Source organism: Harpia harpyja, chromosome 22 (genome assembly GCF_026419915.1).
Source record: "Harpia harpyja isolate bHarHar1 chromosome 22, bHarHar1 primary haplotype, whole genome shotgun sequence".
Classification (NCBI taxonomy): domain Eukaryota; kingdom Metazoa; phylum Chordata; class Aves; order Accipitriformes; family Accipitridae; genus Harpia; species Harpia harpyja.
In genome coordinates, this window is record NC_068961.1 from 21,803,895 (window position 1) to 21,824,269 (window position 20,375).

General features: G+C 39.7%; 1 protein-coding gene across 3 annotated transcripts in view; it reads right to left on the bottom strand.

The window, feature by feature from the left end:
* Positions 1–12,598: 12,598 nt before the first annotated feature.
* MYO16 (myosin XVI) overlaps positions 12,599–20,375 on the bottom strand; it is a 404,375-nt gene continuing 396,598 nt past the window's right edge. For all 3 annotated transcript variants that reach the window (XM_052773633.1, XM_052773634.1, XM_052773632.1), the window contains exon 35: positions 12,599–17,446. In XM_052773633.1, the coding sequence (XP_052629593.1) occupies positions 17,213–17,446 (234 nt within the window). In that variant the 3' untranslated portion in view covers positions 12,599–17,212. The remainder of the gene's footprint in view (positions 17,447–20,375) is intronic.

Sequence of the window (20,375 nt, forward strand, 5' to 3'; positions counted from 1 at the left end):
GAGATTTCAGAGCACGCACAATCTGTACAGAAGACCATGGCTCAGATGTTCAGCCACAGGAAAAGCGAGCATGTCATCTCGTACCTGCACATCGCTCAGGTTTCCTGCAGACTCTGGTCCTGGGTACTTAAAGATACTGTTCAGTCAGGAGAGACCTCAGCTTACAAGGTGTTTCTTTTTTCATATAAACTGAGTGTTCATTAAAGGCTCTTCTGTGATGGCATTGATGGCTGAAGTGACCTTCAGGTGTACAACTCACGCATATGAATTCACCACATAGCCCTTTTTGACCCTAGAGGGTCCTTTTAAGGGAAAGGGGATAATGCATACCCAGTGAGCATTCTGGTGCTCCACAGAATTAGATGTGTTTATAAAATCAGATAAAATGTGTTGTCTGTGATTGATTACTTTTTTAGTAAAAAGGATTCAGAGGCAGCTAAATGGGAAGAAGCCAAAAAAACACATGGAGAAAATAATATCCAAAAAGCCTGGGACGTGCTAGAAAACCAGCAAACAGGAACAATAACAGAAAAATCAATAGAAAAAAAAAGCATGTACTGAATCCAATTAAGTTTGCATTGATTATAGAGACGAAAACAAATTTTGACTCCTCTCTCTAGTATTTGATCCTGAAAATGGTGTCCTTATTTAAAACATTCTCAGAATCTGTTTCCTTGATATTCTACTTTCTCCTCTGAGGATGTGCCATACACCATATTTGTCATTTATGTCAGAATAAAATAAAAATAAGAACAAGAAGCCACTTAAACCAGTTTCAGTTTTGAGAACTAAAAGTATCAAAAGCACAATCAAAGAACTGAAAGAATAATGAGTAGCAGTGAATAAAAAAAAATGTCAGTTTCAAGCCTGTTTCAGATTTGGCAATATATCAATCAGAGCAGGGCTAAGGAGGCATAGAAAATGAAAAATATGTTTCCTCTCAACAGAATGGAGGATAAATTCAGACCACACCTATGGGCTTATCCAATATTTCAGTTAAAATTCCAAAGGCTGGAAGCTAATACCAGGTATGCAAAGGCATTTTTATTTATTCACCTAACTCCTACCTTGCTACCTAATATTTCCAGGTGATCAAATTGTTCTGACTGCTGTAACACATTTTACATGAAGAACAAAGTCCATATGCAAGCCTGGATCAGACAAGTGTGTAAAAAGTAGAGAATCAGGTAGTGTTCAGATCTTTTAGGATTTGTGGCTCTAAATTTTGTAAGCAAGATAATTAAAAAAAACTAATGAGAGAAAAACAATCCATTGGCATAATGAAAACATCTGTTCAACCTTTAACTTATTATGTTACTAGTTTTGAAGTTTCATTGACTTTCTAGTCAAAGTGAGCATGATTTCAGTATTAGAAGTAAAAATTGGGAGAAAAAATGGGTAAATTTAGAATGTGCAGTGGTACTAATCTCTGTGATTTTTGGAAGACAGAGCTCTGGGACTGCTGCTTTTTTGTTTCCTAATAACTGTGAAGCATGTATTCACAAAATATTTTTATTCACTTGGGCTGAGGTTAATCTCTCCTCACATCTAACATCGAAAAGTTCAGTGTATGGTTTAAGCTTCTTATCCAATCTGATTCTGTTGTGAACAGAAAACACTGAATGTCTAAGGCAGGTATCTAAGGAGGTGAAATAAATTGCTTTTTAAATGTGCTTGCCTCTCAGCCAATGTAAAAATCTTGAAGTGCTTATCTCACTGTTAGGCAGTTAAAGTCAAGTAAGAGGAATCACAGCCCGACATGCAGATCTACAAAGGCATCTGTTGATTTCAGTGGTAATACATTGAGAGATCTGGCTTCAAAATACTACAGTTCATACACTCGGTAGTTTTGGACACTGTGATGAAACATGCAAATCCATGAGCACTTCTTGCAAGACGCACTACTGAAATAGCCTTTCTCTCTGGTTTCATTCTTTTTTTTCATCCTCTCACTCAAGTAAGATTTCAGCATGATAGCATGCTATACAAAATGCATTATAAATTGGAAAATAAGCAACGAACCTGTGTAGTCACAGGGGGAGGCAGGAGGGAATAATCTTCATTTTCAATACAAAACGATTATTTTGGGCACCAGGAAAACATCCTAACTTGTTAGAAGGGTGGAACAATGGAAAAGGAAACTGAAGTTGTAGCAGTGTGTAACATACCGGCAGTGTGTAACAGCGTGTAACAGCAGGTCACCTCACCTGTCAGCGATGATCTGCAGACAGTAGATCCTACTGGTCCTGACTCAGTACATGAAAGGATGATTTGGCTTACTGACCTCCAACCTCATACGTTACAACATTGTGAAAAGCCTTAACCTTTCCATTTGAAACGTCTCTGTGCTCACACAGGACATGTATGCCAAGGTCCAGTGGTGTTTTATAAATCCCCACCAGTGCTGCAGAATAGAGACTGACTTGTTCCCATCTGCCAAGACTTGAGCAGGGCTGTGCATGAACTGAGGTGTTACTCAATGTATTTGGAAAACTTTAAACTGAAATATTGAAATGGAATTTAGCAAAATTGGAGCAGCTGAGCAGGATCACAGCTTTGGACTTGGGTGTCTATGTGTTCTGTGCAAGTCCCAATTTTGGTAAGTCCCTTTGGCTCTGCTGATGTTGTGGGATGTGAAAGTGCCTGCCAGCTTCTGCATCCCTGAAACTGAACCTAGGCACATACCATCTGCCTTTCCTCCCCAGGCTATGGTCTTCAGCCAAAGAATATTCAGGCATACAAGCAAGAAGACAGTGACAGCAAGTTTCAACAAGTCCCCTAAATGAATGGGGGGGGTCAGGACTGGGTGAAGTAGGGTATCATTGAGGACTTGCAGCATAGAATAAATGATCCCTCAGGCCATATGAGTAGAGACAATATATTCATTCTTCCTGCACAAGCCAGTACCGGATGTCGAGGGAGGGGTATTCTGTCCTTCAGTATAGACATGGGATCTCTGAATCTGGCCTAGGCAGCTGCCCCAAATTAAACATGCAAATAAGTAAAGCTTCTGAGGAGAAATGTTTTCTAATCAATTTCCATTAGGTAGAAAGGTGTTATAGATAAGCAGGTAGTAAGCTTTGCTGCCAATGGATTAATACACCTACTTTATGACCATCAATTCTTGTCAAAAATGTGTGCTGGTCTGGAAGCCTTTTTTACAAATTGACAGTAACTGGCCAGGCTGAAAGCAGGTGTATCTGTTTGAATCTGACCTTTGGTTCATGGCATACGCTCATGTCATGTCGTATTACCTCATTGTATCACAAAAGCTAAATGTCATACAGTGTCACACCTTAACCTAAGACAGCTCATCAGACCCACTGTTTTCAGATTCAGTATCATGTAACAAGAGCACAGTAAATACACTGTCTCATAGGTTATTTTAGCAGTCACACAAGAAGTTGAAGGCAATATTCATGCAAATGAACAGATATAGCATAATTGATTTGGAACCTCTCTGGGGCTTATTTACTGAGTATTATTTCCATAAATCATTTTGCTGTGTGTTAACAAATCTTTTGAACAATCCTTTTCAATACTCAGAATCATGACCCGTTGGAAATCTGCTGCTTAAGACTGCCTGAATTATTACCATGTTTGAGATGAAAGAGCATGGCACCTGAGGGCAACTGGCCAATAAAATCGTCCTTGTCTTCTGCGGGGCTGTGGGATTGCCCTGCTTACCAGGCTCCTAGCTTCCTCTCAGCCTATGAGCCAAAGCCTAGCAATCTAATCAAGCATGTGTCTGTTTATAAAGCTTATGTCATCCGAGTGGGAAACTGAAGCAATCCCTTGTGACTTAGGAGACCAGCCACATGTAGCCAAAAATGACTGAACATGGAGCTTGACTGCCACAGGACACAATTTGTTTAGACAAATGGCACAAACAACTGTGAGCGATACACAGGTTTGCATAAATTATCATCAGTCCACGGGAAGCTCACGTACTGGAAAAGGCAGCAGACAAAGGATACATTCATCCTGCAAACTCCTTAAGGGATCTCTCCAGGCCTACTCAGCCCACACAGTGCTAGTCTTTGATGAGACTTGCATGCAATCAAAGAAGTAAAGGGTTAGCATTCTAGGGACAGGTAAGTTGTGTGCAACTGCTAAATGACACTTGGTGGCCCTTTGGGACTGTGGCTATTGTGCCTTCTCAAGGCAAGCGCAGAGGGGTGAGCAGGTGCAGTTGCTTTCAAACGATCTTTGCTTCTGGGCACGGAGAAGTGTGTAGACCTGCAAGTAAGGGGTTTCAAAGCAAATGCTTCTGATTGTTCATCTAGCTACATTTCTTTTTCCTGTCTTGTGAGTACAGGCAGGTGCCATTCCAATGAGCATGGTTTTGTCAGGCCACATGACAGAAACATCCTCATTTGCTTCCCTTCTCCTCCTCCCACTCCATGCTGGGCATGCAGGGAAGGACAGAAGGAACATGCAGAGCTGTGCCCCTCCTGCCAGGCTGCACGCTGGAATATTCCCATTCCTTGTCCTTGCTACACTCACGCCTTGCCTACTGTCTCATGCGTGTGATGGGGTGATAGGGGCTTGTGAAACAGTAGGGAGCGTTAGAGTTCTTGCATGCAGCTCACCTGTTTTGAAAGTCTGGGTGCCATGTGCCATTTGGCAGCAAGGCGCCAAAGTAGGAAACGAGGGAGATGGGATTTAACAAGGGAATGAGGCTTCTGAGGTAGCAACCATAAGGACCAGCTCCACCACATGTCAGAGCCTTCTGTGTGAAATGCTGAGCATCTGCAGGCTCCTCAGTGGCCCGTGAAACCAAAAGGATTTGAGGGTTTCCAAAGACTTCTTGGAGATACCCAGCTTCCTTCAAGACTAGAGTCCCCCATCACTCCCTCCTTTTGCCTTCCAGTTCCTCCTTCAGTTGAAATGTCTAATACTTACTAACTAAATCATTAACTGAGTTAAGCATTTTAATAGGCTATGTAATTATAGCCTATGGTCATAATAAATGATACAGAGAGGGGAGTTTTTGATTAAGAAATGTTTTCCCACCTCTGTATAACATATGACCTTCAATGTATAGGCCATATTTCTCACTCACTCTGCCACCCTGAGGGCACCACTTCCCTTTATATATATATAAAAAAAAATGTTAATGATGCACTTGTAATCACATCGCTGCATTTGAACAAATCTCATTCCAGACTTTCCCTGAAGGGTTTAATTATACAGGTTTGTGCAGAATTACACCCAGCTGTAATCCTGGGGTCTGCTAGTGCGACTAGTCGTTCAATTGAGCATCTATGCTCCTGACCAAGTGTGCACAAAGAAACGTGACGCAATGTTCAAAAGAAAAGCTTAATGAACATAACTGCATACTGAACCTCTTTAACCACAGTTACATGTACCTTTCTGCAGAATAGCAGAACATAATTCTGAGCTATCCCTTCAATGTGGGAAGAAAACACAGTCTCAGTTCTTTTCATTATGCAATTTAATGTAAATGTATTTTTTTCAGTCAAAGATATTTCAAAAAATAACCAATTCAAAAGGAGCTGCTTCCCTGATATCTTCCTATTAAAGGTCTAGGTCAAAGTCTGATATTTGTTACCCTGCTATAAATCTAGAGATGATACCTGGATTCCAGTGGAGTAGCTCTGGATTTATACCAACTCCAATGAAAGCTCATTTGGCCTTCTAAATATGTAATTGTTCTTAGTGCAAAAAAATCTATTAATCCCTCACAGCAGTCACTGATTGTGGCATTTTAACAATAACAGCCAGCATGATTGAGTGTTTCAGTGCTTACTGACAGATGGTCATTGTGTTACAAAACAGCCTCCAGTAAATAATGACCATATCCACATGAGAGATGGAAAATAGTTCTCTATTGTACGATGCTTTTTTGCCACAAATAATGAAGTAGAAATGTGTCTTCGACTCCATTTTATACTGATACTGAAAGGCAAAAAATGCCATTTGAATGAAAAGTGATAAGAATATGAAAGCAGAAATGTTCCAAGTTGCTTTTGTTTGCTTGCCTATTTGTTTGCATCTAATAAACCATTAGGAATTTGTGGTTGGTGTTCTTCTATCCTTATTTCATAGTATACAGTTCTCTTAAGGCGCTAATGGAGCTTCTTTTGAGAGATCTTAAGTAAACTAAAGGTGAAGATATGGTTTAATAGTTACAAGATGACAGGGCTAAAACTCCGCTTCCTCTTGAAATGGTGAGTGTGAGTGCACAGTGGTCTGCGTGGCTGGGAAAGAGATTTCATTCTAACCACAGTGCTTAGGACCATAATGTGTACTAACAGTTTGTTACATTAACATTCACAGACCTGTGAATTTACTGATGTTACTAATATTGCTACAGAAATTATGTCTGTTACACTGAAAAACAATCTGGAGCACCAAGCGTGTTCAATAGATGCCTCAAAAATGTTGCTAGTAGATGCCTTTCTGTACACTAGGAACAGCACAGTAGGAGTACTTCTGCCTGGCTAGGAGATCAGAGTCAAATGAGGGAAACAAATTGTCTTGCATCAGATTATTGATAAATGAAAGGAGTGTTTTTCACAAGCACAGAGACAACTAAGCCTGAACACATGCAGACCTAAATTTTTGAAGAATAAATTGCTGATCAGTAACTGCCTTCATTCCCATTGCAAAAAGCCTCAATGATTCAACTGAGCTGAAGTGAAATGATGAAGCACAACTGGAAAAATTAATACACAGCTATTTATGTGTTGACTGTTCAGTACAAGAAGTAGCTAAACTGCGTTTTGTCATTAAAAAAAGAGCAGGTAAAGCTAAATACATGGAATAAACAGATCTATCGAATAAGAACGTTCCTGTCAGCTCTCAAAACAAACTATCCTTCAGCAGTAATTTTCAGCCCCGTCTTGCACAACCTGCAGCAAAACCACTCATCCACTGCATCTTTATCTGTGCTGAACCTGCTTGCTCACCACTTCACATTTGCACTTCACTACATTTTAATGGTTGATGTCTTAAACTGGATTATTTTACTGACTCTTACTTTGTAATCAGGGGAAAAAGCAAAACTTCCAAAACCACAACCACCTTGTCTACAGAAGTTTTCAGGGCACACTTTCCATAAAGTTCACTACTATGGAGGTCAATGATCAGATTGAAATCAGAAACTTCCACGTGTCTGAGTGACCCCTTCCAGTTGCAAGTGCTCTTGGGCCATAACTTGTGGGTTTTATATCCCTCTATGTGTTTACACGTGTTTAAATCAGGAATTGTGCTCAGCTAGGTTCTGTGATTAGAAGCAAGAGCTGTGCTTTTATTAGAGGCCATAATGAGTTCTCAGAGCTAGTCACTCACTTGACCCCGACAAGCTGTGGGAAAGATTTTTTATGGTGGTTCCCACTTGTTTCTGATAGTGAAGTAGCCTCTTCAAGACCAACTAATCTCAATAAAGGTGAGAGATATTTTCATATCTATTAAGTAACCATTTATAATTCAGAAGAACATTTATGAAAGCAACAGCATGTCTTTTGTCTTCTATATATGGGACAACATTCAATGCTTAAACTAAGTGAGCACTTTTGCTACAACTTGTTGGCAGTTTGAAATCCTGTGCAGAAATGAGTGCACAGCTTCATCACCTGCTAGAGAGCTATCACAGCTCACCCTTAGCTAGCAATCTCACAGACACTGAAAGTTGAATGATTAAGAAATGGTTTACCTTATCATATTTTAAAGGTGGCATCTTCATGTCAAGGCTGCAACAAAGCAAAACAGATCTTGTAATAGCAGTATCATCTGGATTAAAAAGATGACTCCCGGCTCTTGGCTGTTTCAAGACCTTTTCATTGTCGTAACGTAATTAAGTATGTCACCATTTGTAACTTAAATGTATTAAAACAAAGTCTTGTTCCTCTAAGCAAAGCAACACTGGAAGGGAAAGACAAAATCACTTGTGTCCTCATCTTCAGCTGTCATGGTCTTGTGAAGCTACTTCCTCGACCAGTGGTACCATTGATATGTTCTCCAATTGTACCCAAACGGAGCTAAATCTTGCTTTATCTCCTCGCAGAACAGCCACCCACTTTTTATTTCCTTATATGAAAAGCAGAGGGGGAAAGGGGACATGGAAAGGTTTCAGAGCTATCATGCATGGGTTGTACAGGGAAAGGAGGACATTTTTAACACCATGAAGACTTATAATGGAATAGCATCTGCAGATTCTTTGTCAAGGTTGAATTGAGAATTCCAGTGTTCCTATAAGGGATTTATTTGTAGTCATACCTACTAAGGAGCACGTGTTAAATTTACAAACGCAGACAGCAAGAGACACGTGCATATACACACATTCACAACGTATATCTCCATTTGATACCACAATTATGACAATACAATTGTTTTCATGTTGAGTGCTGTGTGCCACAGCTCACCAACTCAGCACATTACACACAGACTCCACAGTCTACTCAGTTCCTAAACATGGTCTTCCAAAACTGATCTTTTCCCTGCCTCTCTGGAGAGCTATAAGGCTTTAAGCCCTGTTGTCTCTGAGACTGTGGGCATGCTCTTCTCCACTGAGGGACGCATGAGCATCTCTTATTTTCCCGTGCCGTGGGAGAACCTTTGGCAGTTTTTGTATCATCACTTTGAATTCTGCCCCAGCATTCTTACAAGCTCATTTGAGTTTGGTGCCATCCTTACTTTTATATATGTTTCTTTTATATATATTCTCAGATAACAAATATTTGGAAAAGAAGTGGGCGTGAGATGCCTCCTAAGAAGAGATCCTATGTGGAATCTCACTTTCCTGCCAATTTGCCAGTGATTTCTTTCTAAGAATTTATTTTCAACCTTCTATTTATCTACATTGTGAACCAAGGTTGCTGTCTACCACAGCACCCTATAGCCAAACTGATGAAATATGATTCAGGCAGGTGGATTTCACGCTGGGTAAAAAAATTGGCTGGACCATTGGGCTCAAAGCATGTGATGACAGCACAAAATCCAATTGTCAGCCAAATAGTAGCATTCTTCCAGGGTTAATACTGGGGAAAATACTGTCTTCATTAATAAGCTGAAAAATCATTAAATCTGTGGATAATAGCAAATTCTGCGTATGTGCTGGGATGAAGAGGAGCCAATACTTCAGTGAAGCTCTGGAGGACGGGGCTGATGTTCAGTGGATGGTGGCAGCCTGAACGAACGGGCTGGCAGAGAGTTAACATTGTTCAAAAACAAATTTAAGTTTTACATTCTCAGTGGAAAACCCCTATGCAACAGTACAGGCTGGGGGCTGACTGGATAGGAAGCAGCTTTGCTGAAAGGACATGAGGGTCCATGGGGGTAAGAAGTTGAGTATGTTTCAACAGCATGCCTCTGTGGCAAAGAAAGCCAGCCCCATACTGGCCTCTGCTAACAGAAGTGCAGTGACAGAGAAACTGAGAGAACTGATCCTCCAGATGTCCTTTCCAACCTAAACTTCTCTATGACAGCCCTTACTTCCTCAGCTTGTTTAAAGGATGTGACAGGATGGAAAAAAATCCCCAACCCAGTTGCCAAGTTCTCCTTTAACATTAATAAGGCTTCTGATGCTCTCTGCGAGTTCAATTACCTTATTAAAGAAGAAAATGTGGTGGAATGATACATACCGTTTCTGGGAACCCATATGAGCTGGATGTTAATCTTCTCCTCTTCCAGGTACTTGCTACATGTTTTCTCCTAGTACTAGAATGGCATAAAACAAAACAAAACAGAACAAAACAAATAAAATAAAGCTGACTAGCTTACTAGAAGTCTGGTTTCTCCCCCCCTACCCCACCCCCAGTGTTTTTCATCTTTATCCTTTATAATCTTCCACATACTTCACAAGTTCCGCATAACAATTGCTAACTGTCGGCGTAATCCTGGGCAGCTGTTTGTTCACCTCAAGGATTATTTCATCCTTGCCTAGGCCTTTACTTTTACCTGGGAGTATTTTCAAGAACACTGACCTTGATACATGCCTATACTCCCATTCTTAAAGGTCGGGCATCACTTCTCTTAAACACAGTGTCCCAGGGCTTTAGCAGGTAAGGAGCATGGAGGTTTGGGAACTTTGGGAAAACTTACTGTGCTGGCTCAGAAATTCTCAAACTTCCCGGGAAGATGGAGTCCCCATTCCCTCCAGCTCCTCCTGTGTGCAGAGATATGCCCATTATAAATCACATGGGTTCCAGGCTGCTGAGGTCCTTGCCTTTTCTCCCTGAACTACAGTGCTTCTTCCACCCTGAGAAACAAGTCAGATGGAGTCAGAAATGGAAGCCCAGAACAGGCAGTATGGAAACCCAGCTGAGTCATATATGCCTTTCCAGGGACAAGGCATCTAAAATGCAGGTCTTGTGCTAACTTCCTTACAAGATCCAAATCCTCACCAGGATCTGGCCTTTTATTCCTATACAGGGATTAAATAAAAGACTAGATCTATAGATTTGCCATGATTCATTGCTTTTTTTTTTGTCTTGGCAGAGCTTATTTGGATGTTCAGGCAGGACTTTTGTACATATACAGATAGAAGTAAATCATCTGTGGGCCTTAAAAATCAGCTGGGGTCAAATCCTGAACGTAACTGAAGATCTTTGTAAAATCACAGACCTAAACTTGACCCACATTCCCAAGCTACAAACCAATGTCTCTGTTGAACAAGTAAGCCTGCTGCAGAATGTTTAAGGGAATGATAACTGGTATAGAAAAGCAAGCACATCTACATGAGATATCTGATATAAGGCATCCATTACTGTGCCTCTGATCAACTAAACAGAATCTCTTTCCCACCTCAGAGAAGCTGAGGTCTCGGTATTGTTGTCTCCCCCACGAGACTAAAGATGCATGCTTTTCAAGCTGCATGATGTCTGACCTTGGAAACTGCTCATGCCTGATGAGGACTTGGGGATTACATAGGACAGAAAATCAAGGCAGAAGTCTGTAAACTTTGAGAGCTACTTTTGGGTTGCTGTCTTGATCTTTGATGATATGACATCTAGCATGTTACTTCTGGTAACTCTAAGGCTCAGGGAGCCCAGATCTCAGCATGGACCCAGAAGATGTGTTTCAAATGCACTTACTTTCATATTGTCCTTTCTAAATTATTTTTTTTCTTTTTTTAAATGCTAAGTTCATATTACAGACATGGGAACTGTATCAGTAAATGCTAGACTTGAATAAATATTTTCAGTAATAAGGTTACTAAAATATTATACTTGAAGATTATTAGAAGAGTAATTTCTATTCAAGATATTCTTAACTGCAGAACTGATTGGGACTAGATTAATAAAACAAGGATTTAGACAAAATCTAGCTTCACGCTGCTGCCTGGAACCATGAGGAAGGACATAATGTCTGAAGATTCCCAAAGCACTTACCCAAACTTAGCCATCCACAGGCTGTTCTATCTTATTCCTGTCACACTTGAACAGTAGACATCCCCTTGCCTATCTGATCTGTGAGGCTCAGACCACTCTATTAGGGAGGGTCTGCACTAAAACCAGCTAGAGATGGTTTTAATACAAACAATCCACATGCAGTTGTCTTCCTGAAAGGACGTCAAATCAGCTCCCCTAGTTTTTGGAATATTTTCCTGACCACCAAGTTATACTATGTTGTGAGACTGAAGAGCTATACCTGCCTAACTGTTCATTTAATAGGTGCGGCTATTTCATTGCCACAGCTTTCGAGCCTAGCGGTTTGTTCACATCTGGACAGTGAGAATGTTGCATTCCAATTCCCATTTTCAGAAATATCTAAGTAATTTATATTAGGCAGTAACTGAAAGAGCCTGAAGCACATCTCTCTCCTTTCTTTGGGAATGTAGCACTTTCCTCTCTGCAGTCTAATGAATATCAGGAGACAGGTGACTACATACCCATGTCAACTGAGAAGGGGCTAGAGCCCAAATAAAAACAGTGAGGGCACAAGCATTAGCTAACAGCTGTCACATGAACATTGCTATGATGGCAATATACTGTGGTTGTCAAATTTTCACTGTTGATGCTTCTAAGGACCTCAGTAGTTCTCCTGCACCTCAAAACAAATATTCATTAGCGTGGACTTTTCAGAGAAGAGTGGATTTACGAAAAAGTGTGTCAAGAGTTGAAATTATGTGTAAATTCAGACTGCATCCAACAAACAATTTCAGCTGGAAAAGGTGAAAAACATGTTGAAAATACCGAAATATTCTATTTCAGTATTTTTAAAGGAAAATGTTTCATTTCAAAAATTAAACCTAAAGGTTATGCTGTAATTTCATTTAACCACTTTTTTTTCATCACAAAGTCTGTTTGAAATTTAACCTCAGTTGACAGGAAAGGAAATAAGAAAGGGCTAAGAAGGGATTTTATTCACATATATGAGAATCAAAACAAGGTATTAAGGTTGAAGTAAATACTTCTAGCTAACTCAAGATGGCATTTTTAGTTTACTGTAACAAATCAAAAATCCTCAGAAAGTCAAATCATGACTTGATGAAATTTTTGCTTAAGACACTTCACAGCAAAATCCATGATTCAGCCAGATCCAGCATACATTCATGTGGTCATGGAAAGGGCCAAACCACAGGTGGGAAGACAGACAGTCTTTGATAATGATCTAATTCTCACAGCCACAGTATAAGCCAGCACTGGGATTTATTTATTTCTTCTCAAAATGAAAATCCTGAGTATACAGAGAACAGCAGAACTGGAAGAAAAGCATTTCCTTACACACCCTTCTGTTTTGTTCATCTACTGTCAAATAGTTATGCTCAGGTGGTGTTTTCTTTTTAAAAACTGTATGTTTAGAACACAAAGCCATGAAATGTTTAATACCATTCTGGTAAACTGACTTGTACAGAGTTTAATTACATTTATTATTTAACAAGCGATTGGCAAAACTTGTTTTAGGTTCCTCAAGAGCATTTCAGTTATTAGCAGGCTTTATAGAGATAAGAATAACAGGATTACTAGGGATGTCAATACTATAGAGCAGAATTAAAAACTACAATGAATATGGCTATTACTATCACTTTAGAACTATGCTACAATCTATTACGCTTTCTTAGCAAGTTAATGAAATTCTTTGTCCCACACACAAAAGATCTGTAGTATAATGAAGTTATTAATGAAAGTAAGTCAACCTTTTAGAAGGAATAAAAAAGGATCACTGGCAAAAAGGCAAATGTTAATTCACTTATTCAACAATCATACTATTGTTTTGTAAACAATACCAATTTTTAAAAGACTTATCACTTCATGCTGTACACAGATCTTTTGTAAAATATTGGTGCATGTATTTCTCTGAATGTCTAAATCAGTTTATAAAAGCGAAGTTTTGCTTATAATCTGCAATAGGAATGTAACTACAGCAACTAAGAAACACCAAGTGCTATTTCAGGAGTAACAAGTAAGGTTTACAAGCTTTAAAAATTTCTCATGCCAACAGCTGTTGTTTTTCTTTTATTGTGGTTTAATATGGTTTCAGAATTCCCTTGGCTTTAAGACCAATGACTTTTTAAAGTGTAAAACATATCTGATTCTTCTTACCTTATACTGAAGGACAGGCTGATTTGTTAGGAGTTTTGTTTGTTTCACATATTAAAAATTAAGCAATAAGGCACAATGTGGAGGAGTGATTATCTGATGATAACCCCAGCTTCCTGAAATTGCTTTATTGCAAATATAAATATATTTTAGATTGTTCATTGGATATTAAGAGCATTAGCATGCTCATAGAGTTTAATCTTTCCCTTTAGAATATTAAATTCATAAGGCTTTTTTTTTGTCTGAGCTATTTTTTAATGTGCAAGAGAGAACTTCATATACTCAAGAAATACTGTAATTGGCTGGTGCATACTCCACTGGGGAGATTAATTTACAAGCACTGTACAGTTCTGCTAAAACTACTTCTCAACATTTCAAAATGTCAATAGTATATTTTCCCAGCCCTGTAAACACATTTTGATACACAATATAAACTTTAATGGTAGTTTTAAGACACCTCTGGGGGTATGGTTATTTAAGCAGTAAGACACAGTAGGGTGTGAATTATGGTATAATAATTCCCTACCAACTGCATTGTTAGGCACGAGGCCAAAGGCCAAGGGACCAATGAACACACTAGGTGTGAATTATGACATCATAAGTCACACTCCGGAGTGTCTTACTGCCATTAGAGAAATATTTAAAACATGTTTTAACACAAATACTTTATTCCTACAGTACTGTATTTTAATGGAATATCCTGAAAAATCTTCCCAAGTAAAAAGTTAGCCATTACATAACCTGGAATTAATAACAAAATTGAAAAAAAAAGTCTCATACCTTCTGCTATTTATTTTGTTGTATTGCACTGTGGTAACACGCTTTAAGGAAGAGCCCCAGAAAATACATGTCTTAGCCAAGTTTGCAAAAAATTAGAACAAAGGCCTTCTGCACAGGGGGAAATAGTCTGCTTTGCTCATTGTCAGGAGAATCAGATTGCCTGAATCAGGTTTGTACTGGCTTCTCCTGTGTAACTGTACTGATGAAACTGCTAGAAAATCTACATACCTCTTTTCCACACTTGGTTCATACTGCCATAACAGGACACAATACAGACTTTGAAAGAGTAGCAGAAAGGTTCCTTAGACTCCATTTAGCTCCTGCAGCTGAGGCTGATCACGTCTATAACACAACTTTTAGTAAGGATAGAAAATATTATAATGTGCATTTATACTATTTCCCATTTTAACCTCCATTTGACAAATGTATTCTCTCCCCTCTGCGTAATCCCACAAGTGCAGCAATGACAACAGTGTCATCTGGAGATGCACAAGCTCACCTTACAAATAGCTAGCTCGGTGACCAGTAGCAAGCTCACTGCTGCAGCAGGGATCTTGGCATGATCTAAACTGGCTCCTCAGTCAGTTTTTACAGCTTGCCCTAAACCTCCAGGCTGCTGTGGATTGATTGCTACCAGTCCCCAAGCCGGCTAGTGAGCATTAGAGTTAGCAATACCACAGAGCTTATGTGAGGGCCATGTGCCAGGCCTGTTTGAGAAGCGGTAAGCCCAAGGGCATGTCTGCATGTCTGAGTGCAGGGAGGTGTTCAGGATAGCCAGGCTAGCTGGGTAGATGTTCTTATGGCTATGTATAGCGATGCTGTGCCATGCAGGGATAACAACTTGCATCCTAGAATGAATGTAGTTGCAAGGTCAGGTTCATTAGCTCTCTTGCGTCCAGTCCTGGAGCCATTTCATTTTGCTCTCACACAAGGATCTCTGTGTGTGCCTGGTTACCTGAGTGAAAAGACAGAAACCTCTTCCAGGCAAAGCCTATTCTGACATAATTTAGTGGGTGAGAGTTGTTTTCTGCATAACCTCACAGTGGTTAGCTGCCCCTCCTGGATAACGTAATGACCCATGGCCATTTACATCAGCTGAAGCTAAGACTCAGAGTCTCAAGTCCCTGCTTCTCCATGAAACAAAATGGGTAATCTTACAAAGAGGACTTCTGTGAAGCTAACAGTGGTAACAAGGTAAAATTCCAAGCTAACCTGGTGTCTCCCCTTCCTTGTCCACTCAAAAGGTCTACTTTTATCTCCAGCAAGAGAAGGTGCTTAATTCTGCCTACAGCTTGATGATACTCAGGGGAATAATTTGAGTTTTGCTGCTTCCCTGTAAAAACAAACAAACAAGCATGTGATAGCTCTTTGCCATTCAGCCTGCTTGAAGCTTCTGTCAAACATGATGGAAAAACCTGCACCTCTAAGCAGGTTTTTTTCCTTTCCCAACAACTTCCAACCAAGAGTGAGCTCACTTTTTTAAACCTAGCTTACATTTGAAAATATTAGTTTTACATCCACTTGCAAAATTACAAGCACTTTTTCCTGGTTCCCAATAGGAATGGGGCAAACAGCCAAGGAAAGCGTTTCACGCTAGCTCTACAGGCTCCAAGAACTTAAAATAAGTGGCCCCTGACAAAATACGTGTGTATATATACAAATTATACCTTTTAGTGGCAAAGCAGTATTTCAAAGACTGCTGAGCAGTAGCTAACAAGTTTCCAGCAGCATGTTTTTCATAAATTAACATTACTGCTCAGAACTCAGGTTTGCCAACTAGAATGCTCCAACTTCTGAAACCATTTCATTACATGAAATTTGAGGTATAAATGCATCACTGTACCACCGTAAGGACATAATCCTTTGATATACCCATCTCCATAAAGTCTTCTGGCTTGTAACAGTAAATCACAGCCCTATTTTCATACCTCATTACCATTATGTATCTTTCCACTGACACCTGACCTTACGCATAATCAGGTACGAATTTCAAACCATACTTATAATCTAAATGAGTGCCTCATTATTTTACATAACCCAGAATGAAATAAGATTTGATATGTAACTGCAGAATTCACAGTTCACACATTCAGAAACACAGGTCCACCAAAAAGAAGTCATGCTCTCTAATCCATGACTGAACAGCATCAAATCACACCTGCATATAGGAGCTTTGCAAGAATTTCAGGATTGGATTTTAGAAAGGATATTGCCAGTTCTGAAAAAACAACATAGTGTTGAAACTGTTTGGTATGTTGTTAAAGATAAACTATGAAAGAAAAATGCGAGTATTGAATTTATTACCTGTATTTTGAAGAAAGAACAACAGCACCAATTGCATTAAGTTATAAAACACCAGTAATAAACATGTAAATAATCTTCAGGTTTGCAACGCCAATAGAACACAGACATCTACAAAGAAATATATATATGTATACATGTAATATAATAAAACCATTCATTAGAGAACAAGGAACATTGTATTTTTGTACTATATAAAACAGCTGTACAGTGTGCACACAGACTTTCCTGATGTCTCTAAAATGCCTGTCAGTCACTTCTTCCCATCATCATTTGCTTAACGTAGTTTCTTATTGTCCATGGGAGAACTCTAAGTGACTGTCTCCTACTTTTAAACGAAGTACTTATAGTGCAGTTTGTCTCCATATATATATACACACACATACATATATAGACTCACAGATGCACACATATATGTATATGTGTATATATATATGAAAAGAACAAACACAATGTACATGTACACATGACAGATCTAAATAGCTCCTCCATCCTGTGCTCCTGAATGAGTGCTTATAAAAAATCCCTGCACGCTTTGTGAAGGGAAGAAAACTTGCCGATTGTGCAGACTGAAGTCATTAGATGGTTTCATTCCTAACAGTTTGCAAACACACAAATCTGAATCACATGGTGGTATCCCATATGCCTGAAGAGAGTCTGTTGCAGGAGGTATCTTCTACCTTCTTCAACAGCGTTGGCTTTTTACAAGGGGGTGGAGGTGGGGCTGTGATTCTTTGCTCAGTGTTGTGCAATATTTGCTGCCAGTCTTCTTTCTCTTCACACAGCTTTCTCCTCCAATCTAGAAGCTCTTGCAGAGCCACACTCTCATTCTCTGAAAGTCTAAGCTGATGAATAACCTGTTAGTGAGAAGGAAATAATAATAAAAAAGGTGGATAAAGTTAATCCTCCTGGCAGTGTAAAACTGCAACATCCATGTTGAATGATACTTCACACGGGATCCTCTGCCTCTTTTGTCATGGACATAAACCTGTGGGCAGGGCAGACTCAGGTGCCGGTTTCTCATCTCCTTTGTAAAGAGCTCAGTGACGTGTATAATGATGTATCAACAATAGTGACTTTCAGCAAAATAAACTTCCCTTGAACTCATGAGAGGTGTTTTATGCTGCTAAGCCTTGTGTGAGGAGGGAACCACCTTCTGTTCTGCATCCATTATTTGCAAAGGGCACCATGGAGCATTATACGCTTATCCACACATTCTAGTAGGATGATGAACAGAAATCCTGAGACTACTAGTGTGCCCTGGCTCAGTCATGTTAGATGGCGAGTGGCTGTGAGTACTCCCATTCTAGTATTTACAATTAAAGAAATAAATAGGTGTATGTGGGTAAACACTCAAGTTCTACACTTTTGCTGAGGGAAAGCTGCTCACATTTGTACTATAGCTGAAAGAAAACAGATCAAACAGCTGTTAATAATTTGAAGCAACTTTGTCCTCCAAAAGGTTTTAAAACTTTGTGCTTAACTCGCTGCCCCCACTCCCCATTTATCATTCTTTACACTGAAAATAAAGAAAATTAGTGATTTAGAATTGCCTTATTTCAATCTCATGTCTGAAAGTCATGGAGCTGAAGTTGTATGAAGCAAGTGCCAAAAATGAAACAAATGGAAAAAACTCCCCTATGTCAGCAAAGGGTACATGAACACAATCCTCTGAAACACACAAACCAGACTGCCTGCAGTGATGAGTAGTTCATATTTCTAACTTGAACTGTTGTCATATAATAGTGTTATGCTCACAAAATACTCATTTACACAGAGAAAATAGCAGCTGTAGGAGTAGTAAGGTTTTGCCCCTAAATGTAAATACCCTAATAGCCATAACCAAGAAATTATAACCTGTTTTGCTGCTTAGAATTAGTAATTCTGCTTGTCACAGATAGGTGTTATCCTTAGAACCAGGGGCTGGCCCTTGTCTTCCTCCAGAGAATACATTAACAACAGAAAATGTAGTTTCAGTTGGCCTGAAACTATTTATAAATTCATCTTGAAGTAGCCAAACCGTTCTCTACTAGATTCATAATCCACCTAGGAGAAACTGTTCCCTCCCATTTAACTTTTCTGTTCCAATGATTATTTATTTTGTTCAAGGCAGTTTGAAGCCCTCATGACAGCACGAGTCCACAAAGCTACGAAGTCCATCTCACAGTCCTTTAAGAACTACTTAGCACCTACGCAGTACAGCAGCACCCAGCGCGGGTACGGAGAGCTGTTCACTTGGGGGTATTCTGTAGCAGAAGGGGCCTGTCAGGGAATATGAACCAAACCCACCGTGACAGCTAAGGGTCCATGGCCCTGACCCTGCTACCTTCCTTCTTAAGGACCCCACAGGGCCACCTATCAGAGGCACCTATGACATGACTAAAATGCCCATACTTCACCTCATACAATGGGCTCACGTGAGAAGCATGGCTATTCTTGTCAAGGCTGCATTTATGCTCCTTGTCATAATGACAGATGGCTGCACGTTGGTTACCATGACAAAGGAACTGATGTGCAGTGCCCCTGCATGCTCACGAGACACTACGCATGTGGTGGGTTCCAGCTGCAAGGAGGGTTGAGTGACACGAAGGGCATTTTTGTCACTGACGGGCAATGAGGCTCCTGGGGTAGAAGACTTTGCTATTGCCTGTGGCTCCTGCTGTTCCTTCAAGGAGTACCAGGTACCTGGGTACAGAGGCTTACACAGGCTTTACGCTGCTGCTTCAAATGTGTCCTGTGCAAGTCAGACCTTTCACACGTGCTGTCAGAGAAGGAGTGAGCCCTTACATGGCAACGCCTGAAGATCGATGGGGAATCTGCTTAATTTCTGGTTGGTTGATACTTCACAAAGAAATGCATTAGCCTCTATAATGTCTCAATAAAAGGTATTATAATTTCAAGTACAGTTGTATATTCTGCATTTTTAAGAAAAAAGAAGAAAAATGGAAAGTGTTTGAAAGACTTCATTAGAGTATATTTTGGTGCCATCCCAATTGTGTAATACTATGAAATCAAAAACCTCTTTGCTTTTATGTTTACACAAAATGCAACAGGGCATCTCAGCGACTCAAAGGAAAATGAAATGTTCCACAGATATTGTTAGAGAGATATCAGAGATTTCTTGTGTACCTAAACACATTACCTTTTTTTTACCTTTCTTTTTTTTTTCCAGTGTGGCTAGGAAACATTAGAAGGCAAATGAGAAGTTTGTAATTGGAAACAATTTATCAAGAAAGACAGGTCAGGTAGTTTTATCCTATAGAACAGATGTATAGTTTGGGAAGCAGCGGGGCTCCCTGTGGCCAACTTCCACAGATTTTTGCGGGTTTAAATTATGGGCATAACCCAGTTTAGAAAACAGGTAGATTGGAATCCAGTCTTCCCAATTTAGACACCTTATTTGCATCTAAATTTTAGGCATTTCATGAACCTGTATTAGTTATGCTTCTTTTCAAAAAGGTACTGGAATATATACAAAGCAAGCTGTGTTAGACTCATTGCAAGAGTTTCATATGAAAGAGTTTCAGAGATAAATAATCAAAGACATGCCTGAACACTGGTAGATACATATGCTTATAAGAAAACAGGTATTTTGAAACTCTGTGTTATTGGATGTGCTCAGGTGACAAAAGTTTGACGGCATGACTCTAATGAAGTACGCAGGAATTTTCAGTTTTGAAAGATGGACAAGGTATTTCAATAGAGACAGTGCCACTGCTATTCTAAGAAACATAAAGGCACACAGGTGCAGGATGTAAAGTGACTACATTTTGCCTGGGCAAGGCA